This window comes from Nerophis ophidion, linkage group LG02 (assembly GCF_033978795.1).
Source record: "Nerophis ophidion isolate RoL-2023_Sa linkage group LG02, RoL_Noph_v1.0, whole genome shotgun sequence".
Classification (NCBI taxonomy): Eukaryota; Metazoa; Chordata; class Actinopteri; order Syngnathiformes; family Syngnathidae; genus Nerophis; species Nerophis ophidion.
The window spans coordinates 53332832-53348762 of record NC_084612.1 but is presented as its reverse complement, the minus strand read 5'-3'; the positions used below and the strand labels follow the sequence as shown (position 1 = coordinate 53348762).

Sequence of the window (15931 nt, the reverse complement as noted above, 5' to 3'; positions counted from 1 at the left end):
GGCTACTTCATCCTGGTGCGCCTTTGCGTGCCGGTCTTCACATCTGACACCAACCAGCCTTTCAGCAAGCGAGCCATGGTCCTCTCTGTTTTCCATTCAATACTACCAGGTACTTTTTATCAATATAATTATTAGTAGACAATGGCCTAAGAATATTGCTTACGCAGAGCTGTGTTTGGCCCGAAAAAGGATTGTGTTTGTGGTCCCAATTTTGGTCTTTAATGTTACTTATTCCTTAGACTCAGAATACGAATCTGGTACATGTTTTGTTGGCACCAAACAAATCCCACCGATTCACATAAGATCCAAATGTTGCTGTAACTATTACAATATAACATAAAGTAGTAAAAATTGGGGTTTTATAGACGTACAAAATTAATCTAAATGAGTGGTTCACTAATGTTTTCACCAAGTACCACCTCAGAAAACACTCGGCTCTCCAAGAACCACCGTAATGACCAACTTTAAAGTACAGTAGCATTGTGGGAACAGTTTGGAGCGGGCCCCTTCCTTTTCCAACATGACTGTGCACCAGTGCACAAAGCAAGGTCCATAAAGACATGGATGACAGAGTCTGGTGTGGATGAACTTGACTGGCTTGCAAAGAGTCCTGACCTGAACCCAAAAGAACACCTTTGGGATGAATTAGAATGGAGACAGAGAGCCAGGCCTTCTCCACCAACATCAGTGTGTAACCTCACCAATGCGCTTTTGGAAGAATGGTCAAAAATTCCTATAAACACACTCTGCAACCTTGTGGACAGCCTTCGCATAGTCGGCCAAAGTTTTCATTAAAAAAAGTATGTTTATCATTTTTTGTCACTGTAACATTACACACAGTTTAAATATAGAAACATAGAACACTGAAATTTAATCCAAGTGATTATTTGGCGTACCACTACATGTAGCCCGCGTGACACTACCAGTACACAAACCACAGTTTGATCAAAATCATTTAGCTCATTTTTTCACGGCCTGCGGCACAGTTGTTAGCATTCTAATATCAGCATGATAGCTTTTTTTTTTTTTTCCGCAAATTTTGCAAATATGCGTCTCAGTCAAATATTTTGTTACTTGACAAATGCTACCTGTTAGCATACTAACCTTAGGAGGCTAGCTTCTTTGGCTGATTTTATAGGCATGCCTCAGTGTCAAATATTTTGTCGCTTGACGAATACTACCTGTTAGCATGCATCCTAATGTTACTATGCTTTTAATTGTTAACCTTTTTTTGCCGGTATACATTGCAGAATAATATATTTCGGGACTTGACACATGCTATAGTTTGTATTTTAGCATGCTAAAATTAGCATGCTAGCTTTTTAGGCTCATTTTAGGCTAATTAAACCTCAGTGTCATATGTTTTGGTATTTCACTAACTGTACGCATGCTATTGTTTACATTTCAGCACAGTACTGTTAGCATGCTAGCTTGTTTAGCTCATTTTGTTCATATTTTTTCTTACTTGACACTATCTGGCAAGTGTGCTAACTGATAGCATTTTAGTTCTGCTTTGGCCCTTTAGCATTCAAACATCTTCACAAAAATGGCATTTTAGTGTACTTTGAAAAAACTCTCTATATTGTACTAGTTTTGAAGGTAAACACTACAAAAATGGCCCCCGCTTCCTTCCAATTCTGATCTAAATATATCAAGTTTCCCTTTACTTCATAGTGTAATGCAGCTGATTAGCTAAATGATGTAGGATGATCATGAGTCATTATTATGATAATTTTTCTCGCATTCTGTCTATAAAAATTAGTACACACACGCACGCACGCGCACACACACACACGGTTTAGCTCGGTTGGTAGAGAGGCCGTGCCAGCAACTTGAGGGTTGCAGGTTCGATTCCCGCTTCCGCCATCCTAGTCACTGCCGTTGTGTCCTTGGGCAAGACACTTTACCTACCTGCTTCCAGTGCCACCCACACTGGTTTGAATGTAACTTAGGTATTGGGTTTCACTATGTAAAGCGCTTTGAGTCACTAGAGAAAAAGCGCTATATAAATATAATTCACTTCACTTCACACACACACACATACACACACACACAAACACACACACACAAACACACACACACACACAAACACACACACACTCTAATCTACGAAGGAAGTTCATCTATGAATGCAACAACGATAACAACTTCTCGGTTATCACTTATCTAGGTAAGTCAGTCAATGTTTAACTGGCAGCTGGGAGTCATTTCAAAGTTATGCAAGTAGATAAGGTCAACAAATAACCGAAAAGGTTATTATAGAGCATCTTCTAAAACTGTTCACTGAAGTGAAGCCCCACAAACTATCATTATTGTATTTTTCTCTCAGTATGATCAGTAATTCTACAAAAAATATCTCTTAAGTACAAAAGCCAAAAGCAGTGAAGTTGTCACGTTGTGTAAATGGTAAATAAAAAGAGAATACAATGATTTGCAAATCCTTTTCAACTTTAATTCAATTGAATAGACTCCAAAGACAAGATATTTCATGTTCACACTGAGAAACTTTGTTCTTTTCTGCAAATAATTATGAACATAGAATTTAAAGGCAGCAACACATTGCAAAAAAGGCATTTTTACCAGTGTGTTACATGGCCTTTCCTTTTAACAACACTCAGTAAAGGTTATGGAACTGAGGAGACACATTTTTGAAGTGGAATTCTTTCCCATTCTTGATTGATGTAAAGCTTAAGTTGTTCAACAGTCTCCCTTCTGATATTTTAGCCTTCACACAATTTCTATGTCTGGACTACAGGCAGGCCATTCTAGTACCCGCACTCTTTTACTATGAAGCCATACTGTTGTAATTGGCACTGTCTTGCTGAAATAAGCAGGGGCATCTATGGTAACGTTGCTTGGAAGGCAACATATGTTATTCCAAAAGCTGTATGTACCTTTCAGCATTAATGGTGACTTCACAGATGTGTAAGTTACCCATGCCTTGGCCACTAATACACCACCATACCATCACACATGATGCCTTTTACACTTAGTGCCTAAAACAGTCCAGATGTTTCTTTTCCTCTTTGGGTCACAATTTCCAAAACAATTTGAAGTGTGGACTTGTCAGACAACGAGATGAACTTGGATGCAGTGAAGATTTTCTGGGTGTTGTTGATAAATGGCTTTGGCTTTGCATAGTAGAGATTTAACTTGCACTTACAAATGTAGCGACCAACTGTAGTTACTGACAGTGGTTTTCTGAAGTGTTCCTGAGCCCATGTGGTGACATCCCTTACACACTGATGTGGCTTTTTGATGCGGTACTGCCTGAGAGATCCAAGGTGCATAATATCATGGCTTACGTGCAGTGATTTCTCCAGATGCTCTGAACCTTTTGATGATATTACGGAGCAGAGATGATGAAATCCCTAAATTCTTTGCAATAGCTGCTTGAGAAATGTTGATCTTAAACAATTTTCTCAGGCATTTGTTGACAAAGTGGTGACCCTCGCCCCGTCCTTGTTTGTGAACGACTGAGTATTTCATGGAAGCTGCTTTTATACCCAATCATGGCACCCACTTGTTCCCAATTACCTTTTTCACCTGTGGGATGTTCCAAATAAGTGTTTGATGAGCATTCATCTACTTTCTCAGTCTTTTTTGCCACTTCTGCCAGCTTTTTTGAAACATGATGCAGGCGTCAAATTCCATCCATCCATCCATTTTCTACCGCTTATTCCCTTTTGGGGTTGCGGGGGGCGCTGGCGCCTATCTCAGCTACAATCCGGCGGAAGGCTGCGTACACCCTGGACAAGTCGCTACTTCAAAATGAGCTAATACACTTAATTACTAAAAGTATTTGGCCACCCATCCAAATGATGAGAATCAGGTGTCCTAATCACTTGGCCCGGCCACAGGTGTATGAAATCAAGCACTTAGGCATGGAGACTTTTTCTACAAAAGAATGGGCCGCTCTCAGTGATTTTCAGCGTGTAATTGTCCTAGGAAATTTAATCCTATCTCGTGAAATTTCCTCGCTCCTAAATATTCCAAAGTCAACTGTCGGGTTTATTATAAGAAAATGGAAGAGTTTGAAAACAACAGCAACTCAGCCAACAAGTGGTAGGCCACGTAAACTGACAGAGAGGGGTCAGCAGATGCGGAAGCGCATAGTGCAAAGACTTTCTGCACAGTCAGTTGCTACAGAGCTCCAAACTTCATGTGAACTTCCAATTAGCCCACGTACAGTACGCAGAGAGCTTCATGGAATGGGTTTCCATGGCCAAGCAGCTACATCTAAATGATAAATGTGTTGTACTTGTATAGCGCTTTTCTACCTTCAAGGTACTCAAAGCGCTTTGACACAACTTCCACATTTACCCATTCACACACACATTCACACACTGATGGAGGGAGCTGCCATGCAAGGCGCCAACCAGCACCCATCAGGAGCAAGGATGAAGTGTCTTGCTCAGGACACAACGGACGTGACGAGGTTGGTGCTAGGTGGGATTTGAACCAGGGACCCTCAGGTTGCGCACGGCCACTCTCCCACTGCGCCACGCCGTCCCTTAGCCATACATCAGCAAGTCCAATGCAAAGTGTGGGATGCAGTGGTGTAAAGCACATTGCTACTGGACTCTAGTGCAGTGGAGACGCCATCTCTGTAGTGATGAATCACACTTTTCTATCTGGCAATCTGATGGACCAGTCTGGGTTTGGAGGTTGCCAGGAGAACGCTACAATTCGGACTGCATTGTGCCGAGTATGAAATTTGGTGGAGGAATTATGGTGTGGGGTTGTTTTTCAGGAGTTGGGCTTGGACCCTTAGTTCCAGTAGTGAAAGGAACTTTGAAAGCTCCAGGATACCAACACATTTTGGACAATTCCATGCTCCCAACCTTGTGGGAACAGTTTGGAGCGGGCCCCGTCCTCTTCCAAGATGACTGTGCACCAGTGCACAGTCTGTCATCCATACAGACATGGATGACAGAGTCTGGTGTGGATGAACTTGACTGGCTTGCACAGAGTCCTGACCTGAACCCGATAGAAAACCTTAAAGATGAATTAGAACGGAGACTGAGAGCCAGGCCTTCTCCACCAACATCAGTTTGTAAACTCACCAATGCGCTTTTGGAAGAATGGTAAAAAATTGCTATAAACACACTCTGCAACCTTGTGGACAGCCTTCCCAGAAGAGTTGAAGCTGTAATAGCTGCAAAAGGTGGACCCACATCCCATTCTTAACCCCTATGGGTTAAGGATGGGATGGCACTTCAAGTTCATATGTGAGTCAAAGCAGGTGGCCAAATACTTTTGGTATTATAGTGTATTTGCAAATAATAACCAAGTTTCTCAGTGTGAACATGAAATATATTGTCTTTGCAGTGTATTCTACTAAATATAGGTTGAAAAAAATTAGCAAATCATTGTATTCTCTTTTTATTTACCATTTACGCAATGTGACAACTTCACTGCTTTTGGCTTTTGTAAAATAAACCAACACATTTGTTCTCGGCAAAGATAATAATGATAATAATAATGATAATAGTAATAATTTGATGTCATTCTACACCTGTCAGGTATCATGCTGCTGCTCTTGTGCTTCTTCGCCTTCCTCCACTGCTGGCTCAACCTCTTCGGGGAGCTTCTTCGCTTCGCTGACAGAATGTTCTACAAGGTGAGAATATTTGGGACATCTTGATCCGGCATCATACCTCAGATCAATCTGTCACAAACCAAACGACATCAGTCAATGTCTTAGAAATATGCAGATGGCTTTTGGTTTGGTACAGTAAGCGGCCTTTTTGGAAGATAGAGCAGTGTTCCCCACGGAGCACCACAAGTAAATGTGGACTGCCACCAATAGATGTGGTGCTACCTGTCACTCTGCCCGTACGCACATCATTTATAAAACTGTGCATGGATTCTAGGAGTGCCAAAACACATCTATTCACATTGGAATCGCGAATCTCATTCATCCATCTATCAATTTTCTACCCCTGGTCCCTTTTCGGGGTCACAGGGGGTCACAAGTCGCCACCTCATCACAGGGCCAACAGAGATAGACAACATTCACACACTAGGGCCCTATCCCCAGGTGCATATCTTTGGAGGTGGGAGGGGCCTATCCCCAGGTGCATGTCTTTGGAGGTGGGAGGGGCCTATCCCCAGTTGCATGTCTTTGGAGGTGGGAGGGGCCTATCCCCAGGTGCATGTCTTTGGAGGTGGGAGGGGCCTATCCCCAGGTGCATGTCTTTGGAGGTGGGAGGGGCATATCCCCAGTTGCATGTCTTTGGAGGTGGGAGTGGCCTATCCCCAGTTGCATGTCTTTGCAGGTGGGAGGGGCCTATCTCCAGGTGTATGTTTTTGGAGGTGGCAAAAAAAGGCCTATCCCCAGGTGCATGTCTTTGGAGGTGGGAGGGGCCTATTCCCAGGTGCATGTCTTTGGATGTGGGAGGGGCCTATCTCCAGGTGTATGTCTTTGGAGGTGGGAGGGGCCTATCACCAGGTGTATGTTTTTGGAGGTGGAAAAGGCCTATTCCCAGGTGCATGTCTTTTGGAGATGGGAGGGCCCTATCCCCAGATACATGTCTTTGGAGGTGAGCGGGCCCTATACCCAGGTGCATGTCTTTGGAGGTGAACGGGCTCTATACCCAGGTGCATGTCTTTGGAGGTGAGCGGGCCCTATACCCAGGTGCATGTCTTTGGAGGTGAGTGGGCCCTATACCCAGGTGCATGTCTTTGGAGGTGGGGAGGGGCCTATCCCCAGTTGCATGTCTTTGGAGGTGGGAGGGGCCTATCCCCAGTTGCATGTCTTTGGAGGTGGGAGGGGCCTACCCCCAGGTGCATGTCTTTGGAGGTGGGAGGGGCCTATCCCCAGGTGCATGTCTTTGGAGGTGGGCGGAAGCCAGAGTACCCGGAGGGGACCCACGCAGTCATGGGGAGAACATGCAAACTCCACACAGAAAGATCCTGAGCGCAGGATCGAACCCAAAACCTTCGTATTGTGAGGCAGACGCACTAACCCCTCTTCCACCTCATCCCGAATCTAAGTCGGTTCAAAATTTTCAAAACTCGATTCCCAAAAAAAACTAAATATTTTTCTTTTTATAACAATCTATTTTTTAAAATATGTTTTTATGCCATCTCCATGCAACCTGCTTTGAAAAGGTTTCATTATGGGCCTCCTGCAATGCAAACGCCCATTCACTGCTGCTAACAATAAAGTGCTAACCTTTTTAGCTAATTTGACACTTTTTTTACTTTGCGCAGATGATTATGGGAAATGCAGTTTCTTTTTCAGACCCGGCCAACGCTAAAGCGCCAGAAAAAAACTACACTCACCGAATTTTTGTTTGACACCGTCACACGTCATGGCAATATTGTGATTACTTTGAAACAGCAATACAGCGGTAACTATATGACTGTTACTCCCCTATAATACACCAATCACTTACTCTACAATGTCTGCTCTCACTAATGGAGTGTCCATATGTTCCCGTTTCAATGAATAATTGTCAATAATCCTTACACAAGTGCCACAAACAAGTCTCGCCCTCTATGGTGTAAGTTGGATGTCAAAGTTGACCATTTTGACACAACTTTGACACAACCAAGTTGACCACAACTTTCCAGGTTAGAGGCGTGATTTTTAATATAGAATTATTTTTTACCAACTCAGAGGCGATGCTGAAGCTCACCGCCTCAATATGTAAATTTTTGTTCATCCCGAATCTAAATCGATTCATCTTTTTCAAAACTTGATTACCACAAAAAAAAACTAAATTATTTTTTTTTTTAAATCTATTTTTCAAAATATGTTTTTATACCATCTCCATGCAACCTGTAACCTGCTTTGAAAATGTGTCATTATGGGCCTGCTGCTAACATTAAAGTGCTAACTTTTTTAGCTAATTTGACACTTGTTTACTCTAATTCCCCAGCCACACACCTTACAGTCAGATAACTTGGCATGTGACACAAGCTAACTGTTAGCATGCTAAAGTTAGCTTGCTAACATGCTAACATTAGCTTGCTAACCTTTTAAGCTAGTTTCGCAACTGTTAAGACCAGAGTCATATAACTTGGTTTGTGACATTTGTTAACTGTTAGCATGCAAACGATAGCATTCTGAAAAGCAAACTTAAGCATGCCAACTTTTTCATGTAATTTTACACTTTTTTTTTTCTATTTTTGCAGCTATACACCTTTGAGTCATATAATTTGGTATATGAAACATTTGCACACATGTTAAATGTTAGCATTTTAATGTAACCATGTTAACATTTTAGGCTAGCTGGGTAGCTCATTTTTACAGTTACACCTAAAAAGTCTCGGATTCAGACACTCTTAAAATTAGGGCGGTTTCCGACGACCCCCGGCCAGAGTCCAGGGCACACATAGCAGGCCCATCAAAATTTCTGCGGGAATTTTTAGTTAAAAATATTATGTATGGAGCGGTATAGCTCGGTTGGTAGAGTGGCCGTGCTAGCAACGTGAGGGTTCCAGGTTCGATCCCCGCTTTTGCCATCCTAGTTACTGCTGTTGTGTTCTTGGGCAAGACACTTTATCGACCCGCTACCAGTGCCACCCACACTGGTTTAAAAATGTAAGTTAGATATCGGGTTTCACTATGTAAAGCGATTTGAGTCTCTAGAGAAAAGCGCTGTATAAATATAATTCCCTTCACTAATTTATTATCCTAAATTTGCGAGAATTATTTATTTTTTAATTCAAAAATTAGTCGAGAATCAATTCTGAATCGAAACTTCACCCCAGAAATCGGAATCGGATCAAATCTTTAGGTACCCAAAGATTCACACCCTTAGTGGATTCTACCATAAAACTTTGCATATGCACAATCCTACGTACTGTACATAAGCCAAAATTTATTCAGCTCTGTAAAAGTGTGCTACACATACTCTCACACGTATAGGCTGACCATATTCTGAAATCCCAAAAAGAGGAGACATATATCTGAGTGCCAAAGCGTGCAGCACACCAAGGCCGGGACTAAGTGAAAATTTGCCAATGATACTTGAACTTGCTTTATAAATAATATATTTATTTAAATAAAGCATTTTTTTCTCCTCTGTTGACAGCAGTGTTGGCGCTAGGAATTTTCAAAATGGGGTCCCATGGACCAGTGGTTCTCAAATGGGGGTACGCGTACCCTTGGGGGTACTTGAAGGTATGCCAAGGGGTACGTGAATTTTTTTTTAAAATATTCTAAAAATAACAACAATACAAAAATAATTTATGAATATATTTATTCAATTATACTTCAACAAAATATGAATGTAAGTTCATAAACTGTGAAAATAAATGCAATAGTGCAATATTCAGTGTTGACAGCTAGATTTTTGGTGGACATTTTCCATAAATATTGATGTTAAAGATTTCATTTTTTGTGAAGAAATGTTTAGAAATAAGTTCATGAATCCAGATGGATCTCTATTACAATCCCCAAAGAGGGGATGTGTAGAAATCTTTATTTTTAATTGAATCACTTGTTTATTTTTCAAAAAGTTTTTAGTTATTTTTATATCTTTTTTTTCCTAATAGTTCAAGAAAGACTACTACAAATGAGCCATATTTTGCAATGTTATACGATTCAATAAATCAGAAACTGATGACATAGTGCTGTATTTTACTTCTTTATCTCTTTTTTTCAACCAAAAATGCTTTGCTCTGATTAGGGGTTACTTGAATAAAAAAAAAAGTTCACAGTTTCATCACTGAAAAAAGGTTGAGAACCACTGCCATGGTACCCATCAACTCATAAAAATAGGGTCCCACAATACATTTTTGGGGTCCCACTTTTTTGTAAGCGTTTTGAAAACAAATGACAAACGTATGCATTGTTCAGTTATATCTCACATTATATATTGTCTTTTGGAAAATGTCACTTAATTCATTAAACGAAATAATATAAAAAGAAGACAAATTTGTATGCATATGTAAATTTATTCAGTTATAAAAATTAGTTATTTTTCTTCTTTCGTTCATAGATCTAAACTTTACCGCTGCTGCTAGTTTTTTCAATGTTTTAATTTAATGAGTTGTAGGTGTATTTATTTCAGTATAAAAGTGTAAAAAAGTGTTTTGCTTTGGTCATGAAATGATGATAATGGTGTGCCAGGGCATACATACATTTTATATTTGACGCTTAAATCTCTGGAATCTACATCAACCTCATATCTATTCCTCATTTCAAAATGTTTTAGTTTTTTTTTTTTGTTTTTTTTGTTTGTTTGTTTGTTTTCCACCCTTTTTTGTCAAACACAACTATGTTTTTTTATGGCAAACACACAAAATATGTAAAATCTTCCACCAAAAATATTTTTCAAAGTGGAATATATGATGTGACGTAATCGGGGTTGAGGTGGGGGTGGAGGGTAGAGGGGGGTGTATATAGTTAGTGCTGCAAGGGGATCTTGGTATTTTTTCTGTTGTGTTTACGTTGTGTTACAGTGCAGATGTTCTCCCGAAATGTGTTTGTCATTTTGTTTGGTGTGGGTTCAGTGTGGCGCATATTTGTAACAGTGTTCAAGTTGTTTGTACGGCCACCCTCAGTGTGACCTGTATGGCTTTGATTGATTGAAACTTTCATTATTAGACTGCACAATACAGTACATATTCTGTACGATTGACCACTAAATGGTAACACCCGAACAAGTTTTTCAACTTGTTTAAGTCGGGGTCCACGTTACTCATTTCATGGCTGTTGACCAAGTATGCCTTGATTGACAATCGATCCACTACTTCGCTCTATCGCTCTCTGTCTCTGCCCCTCCCTCAGAAAATGTTGCTTCGTACGCAGACCTTCACAATTTGTTTTGTTTTTAACCCTTCTTGACCCTGTACGTACATTGAAAATACACGCAGCCTTGACACAAAACGCAGGACATTTGAGGCATTTAAGAAACCCCGCCCGGACAGTCCCGCAAAACAGGACATGTCCGGGGAAAAGAGGACGTATGGTCAGTCCATACACCTATTATATAATTTATTATAAGCCTTATTATAAATCCTACCAGCAGTAAATCGTGCACAGAATAGGTCCAGCAAGGTCTCTCCTCCTCATCAATAAATGGTCAATGCTAAATAGTTGATGAATATGGTGATCATTTGACTTTTTGAATCGGGTGCCACATTGGAATAAGACTAATTGGCGCCAGTGATGCCTTTTCTCTAATCCATTATCGTGTGCACAGAATTAAGGAATGTATGATTTACAATATCAGGAAATAAAGAGATAGTTTTTTTTATTGGCAATTCAATCAAGCAATAACTCAAAGACCATGATGACTCTACAATATGAAGTATTAAGGGTAAAACATGAAATATTAAGAGCAGATAAAAGTTTGACTACTACCCTGTTTATTTACCTGACGACCTCAATGTTTTGCAATCAATCAAAAATATCAAACACAAACAAAATGCCTAAAACAACAGAAAGTGCGGAGAAAGAGTGTTTTACATATTAAGGTACCCATCATGCTTGGTAGTGGCATGTAATGGGTGTACTTGCATGTGTACAGATGAAACTATCATTGTACAAAAGTTTGTTTATTCCAGAAATTACATGTATAAAGTGAAATTAACATATGGCATAGACCCATAGCATGCAATTGAAGATATTGTTTTTCTTTATTTTTATAGCATATCTTGTTTACCACTTGCAATACATGATGTTTAAGTGTTTCACTAAAGCTGGATCTGTTTAGCACTCAGCTTCTAAAACCTGTATTTCATCTTCCTTATATTCAGGTTAAAAAATACAAGGATGTGGATCATCATTTATCCTAAAGTAGTCTTTGTTGTCTCCCATGAAGTCTGCATGATTAGTAGTCTTGTTGTTGTTGTTGTTGACAGGTTGTGATGCGTCTGTAAAATTAATACACCACCGTATGTTTGAATTGACAAAAATTATGTATTTCAAGCATTCTTTTGATATAATTTTGATGATTGTGGTTTATACTTTATGAAAACCCTGAATTGCTGGTCTGGGAATGCCTCGGGACCTTGACAAAGTGGCTGGGGAGAGGGAAGAGTCTGGGCCTCTCTGCTTAGGCTGCTGCCCCTGCGACTCAACCTCAGATACGTGCACGAAGATGGATGGATGGATGGATGGATGGATGGATGGATGGCTGGATGCTTAGATGGAATTGAAAATTCCAGAAAATTGGGGGTTTTTAAAAATTGTTAAAATTATAACAAATAAAAGCCAACAATATTTCACTTTGTTTGTAATGAGTTTACATCACATGTTAGTTTCACATTTGAAGTTGAATTGCTGACATGAATGAACTTTGGCACAATGTTCACATTTTTTGAGTGTTTAGAGGTTTTTTATAATGTCCTCAAGGTTCAATGCACAGGTGACTTGATGTGTTTTTGTTTTTTACCAAACACCATGGATAGGAAAGGTTGTTTGGATCATTGCATTTAAATATTAGAAATTATTGTTTTGCAGTTGATAAAGTATCAATCATGTAAAAAACAAAAATTCTGGGACGCTGGCAGTTTGGATACCCCTCCCTGATTTAAAGTGGACCTGCATTTTTGGGGGGCATTTCTTTTTATCATTCACAATGCTTACATATATGTTTTTCTTATTCATGTATTCTAACTCGTAAATAAACATTAGCAAAAGTCAGCTATCAATGGAGCCAAAGGGAGTTGCTCTAAAAACATCCAAAATCTTTGTTTGCTCATTTTTAGCATACGGCAGCGTATTCATTTCACAGACCCATCACAACATTGCCGATATCCTTCAACGACAACAACCGTTACCACTAATGGCAGACTTCATGAGAGACAACAAAGACTATTTTTGGGACAAATAATAATCCGGAACCTTGTTATTTTGAACCCGAACATAAGGAGGATGAGCTAGACGTTTTACAAGCTGTTTGGAGGGCTTTATGGGCATAAAATAATACTCCCACTAAACAGATCACTAAAGCTGGATCTGTTTAGCACATAGCCTCTAAAACTTGTATTTCATCCTCCCTATTTCAGGCTCAAAAATATAAGGTTGTGGGTAATCATTTGTCCTAAAGTAATTTTTGTTATCTCCCGATGGTCGTTGTTATTGAAGGGTTGTGATGCGTCTGTGAAATTAGTACACCACTGTATGTTTAAATTGACAAAAATAAATATGACATGTTGTAATGTGCCTGTTACTACACGACATACTGTATATACTTACAGTGTGTATAAAACATTGTTTGAATTGTGTATTCGCTCACTGTGCCACACTTGTAGAAATGTGTCTGTGGTTTTGTCATTTAGGACTGGTGGAACTCCACGTCTTTTACCAACTACTATCGGACCTGGAATGTTGTGGTGCATGACTGGCTCTATTACTACGGCTACAGGGACTTCCTCTGGGTAACTCTGTCATAGCTACACTTTATCATGTGATGAGATCCTATACTAGGATAACAATATAAACTGTGAAAAATGAACTACCGACAAGATAAGACCTGAGAAGTCTGAAAGAGAAAGAGATGCTGCAGTATAATCTGTTCACAGATGCTACCTGGTGGTTGTTTGAGCACACTGCAGCTAGGCCTGGATAGTCCTACTCCTTAATGTTTCAGTCAGAATTGAGACTAAAGTATACTTACTGTATGTCATGTGATGACATCTTACGGTCATAGTCACTCTATTACACAGGTGTCAGAGTTAAGGCCCCGGGGGCCATATCTGGCCCGCCACATTATTAATGTGGCTCGGGAAAGCCTGGAAATATTATGCGTTAATAAAATGCTTAATCTTTTCTTACTAAATATATCAGTTTTTTCCCTTTTGACATTAAGAATCATTTACTGCATGCAATTGCATATCTTTTAAAATTCAATATTATCCCAATCAAAATATTATATTATCATGTATTTAAAAAATAAAAAATAGATAAAAAAAATTAAATAAAGATAAATACTGCCTTGCGATGAGGTCGCGACTTGTGTACACCACCTTCCGCCCGATTGTAGCTGAGATAGGCTCCAGCGATCCCCGCGACCCCGATCGGAATACGCGGTACAAAATGGATGGATGGTAGATAAATACTGAACTTAAATATCTGCTTCACGTTTGATTTCAAAACAAATGATCAATCAAGCTATAGACTGTAAAATTGACATTAGATTTTATGGTTGAATTACTGTGTTTTTATGTGTAAAATCAATTTTGGTACTTTAATTTTTTTTATATACAGTTAGACACTAAAACATTAAAAAACCAACCAAACCAAAATTAAAACCAGTTTGATACCCCTGCTCTATTAAAACAATATTTATATCCTGTGATAACATCTTACAGTCATATTCACTCTATTACACAGGTGTCAAACTCAAGGTGTCAAACTCAAGGCCCAAATCTGGCCCGCCTCATTATTTATGTGGCCTGGAAAAATATGTGTTAATAAAATGCTTAATCTTTTCTTACTAAATATATTTGTTCTTTCCCTTTTGATATTAAAAATCATGTACTGCATGCCATTGCGTATCTTTTAAAATTCAATATTATCACAATCAAAATATTATATTATCATGTATTCCAAAAATATTTTTTGTTAAAATAAAGATGAATACTGTACTTAAATATCTGCTTGATGTATGATTTCAAAACAAATGATCAATTAAGTTGTAGACTGTAAAATTGACAATAGATTTTATGGTTAAATTCCTGAGTTTTTTACTGTAAGATAAATGTTGGTACATTTTCATATATATATATATATATATATATATATATATATATATATATATATATGTATGTATATATATATATATATATATATGTATATATGTATATATATATATATATATGTATATATATATATATATATATATATATATATATGTATATATATATATATATATATATATATATATATATATACAGAAAGACACTAAAACATTAAAAAACTAACCAAACAAAAAATTAAAACAACAACATTTTACGGTAAAAATAAATAAATATGTATATATATATATATATATATATATATATATATATATATATATATATATATACATTAGACTCAAAGGTATACTAGAAGATGTATACTAGAGGAATAATGAATATACCAACAATGGTAATAGACAAAATAACAACAATGGTAATAGAGAACCTAGCAATAATAGTCAACTTGGCAATAATGGTAAGGTAAACATTGAGCACATGATAACACTTTGAGACAGACTACAACAGCAAGTCAAATTAAATTAAAGACCCACATCTCTACATTTGAACCAGACCCAATATTTGTATAATAGTTTGAATTGATTAATAGTTTGGCATTGCTTGTGTTGTAAGTCCAGTTTGTTCCATTGTTTTACTCCGCATACAGACACACAAAAACGTTTACAAGTGGTTTGAGCTCTCGGCAATGAGAAATATCCAAAGCCTCTCAAGTTATGAGCCTGCACTCGTCTTATAAAAATACGTTGTAGATTAGGCGGCAATAATTTGTTAAATGCTTTATATAAGATTATTAATGAATTGTATTTAACAAGGTCATCAAGTTTGAGCAACTTTGATTGCATTAACAGATTATGAGTATGTTCTAAATAACCAACGTTGTGAATGAGCCGCACTGCTTTTTTCTGTAATATGATCAGAGGATGAATTGTGTTGTGCTAAGTATTCCCCCATACTTCAACACAGTATGTAAGGTATAGCAGTACCAAGGTGCAGTATAGAGTACACAGAAGTATCCAACACAGTATGTAAGGTATGGCAGTACCAAGGTGCAGTGTAGAGTACAAAGAAGTATTCAACACAGTATGTAAGGTATGGCAGTACCAAGGTGCAGTATAGAGTACAAAGAAGTATTCAACACAGTATGTAAGGTATGGCAGTACCAAAGTGCATTATAGAGTACAAAGAAGTATTCAACACAGTATGTAAGGTATGGCAGTACCAAGGTGCAGTATAGAGTACAAAGAAGTATTCCACACAGTATGTAAGG

The 15931-nt window shown here is 38.4% G+C and overlaps 1 protein-coding gene across 1 annotated transcript in view; it reads left to right on the top strand.

Moving 5' to 3' along the window:
* soat2 (sterol O-acyltransferase 2) overlaps positions 1-15931 on the top strand; it is a 63319-nt gene that overhangs the window by 35875 nt on the left and 11513 nt on the right. The window contains exons 11-13 of the mRNA XM_061874429.1: positions 1-109; positions 5526-5623; positions 13246-13344. The exon at positions 1-109 is cut by the window's left edge and continues 21 nt beyond it. Of these exons, the coding sequence (XP_061730413.1) occupies positions 1-109; positions 5526-5623; positions 13246-13344 (306 nt within the window). The remainder of the gene's footprint in view (positions 110-5525; positions 5624-13245; positions 13345-15931) is intronic.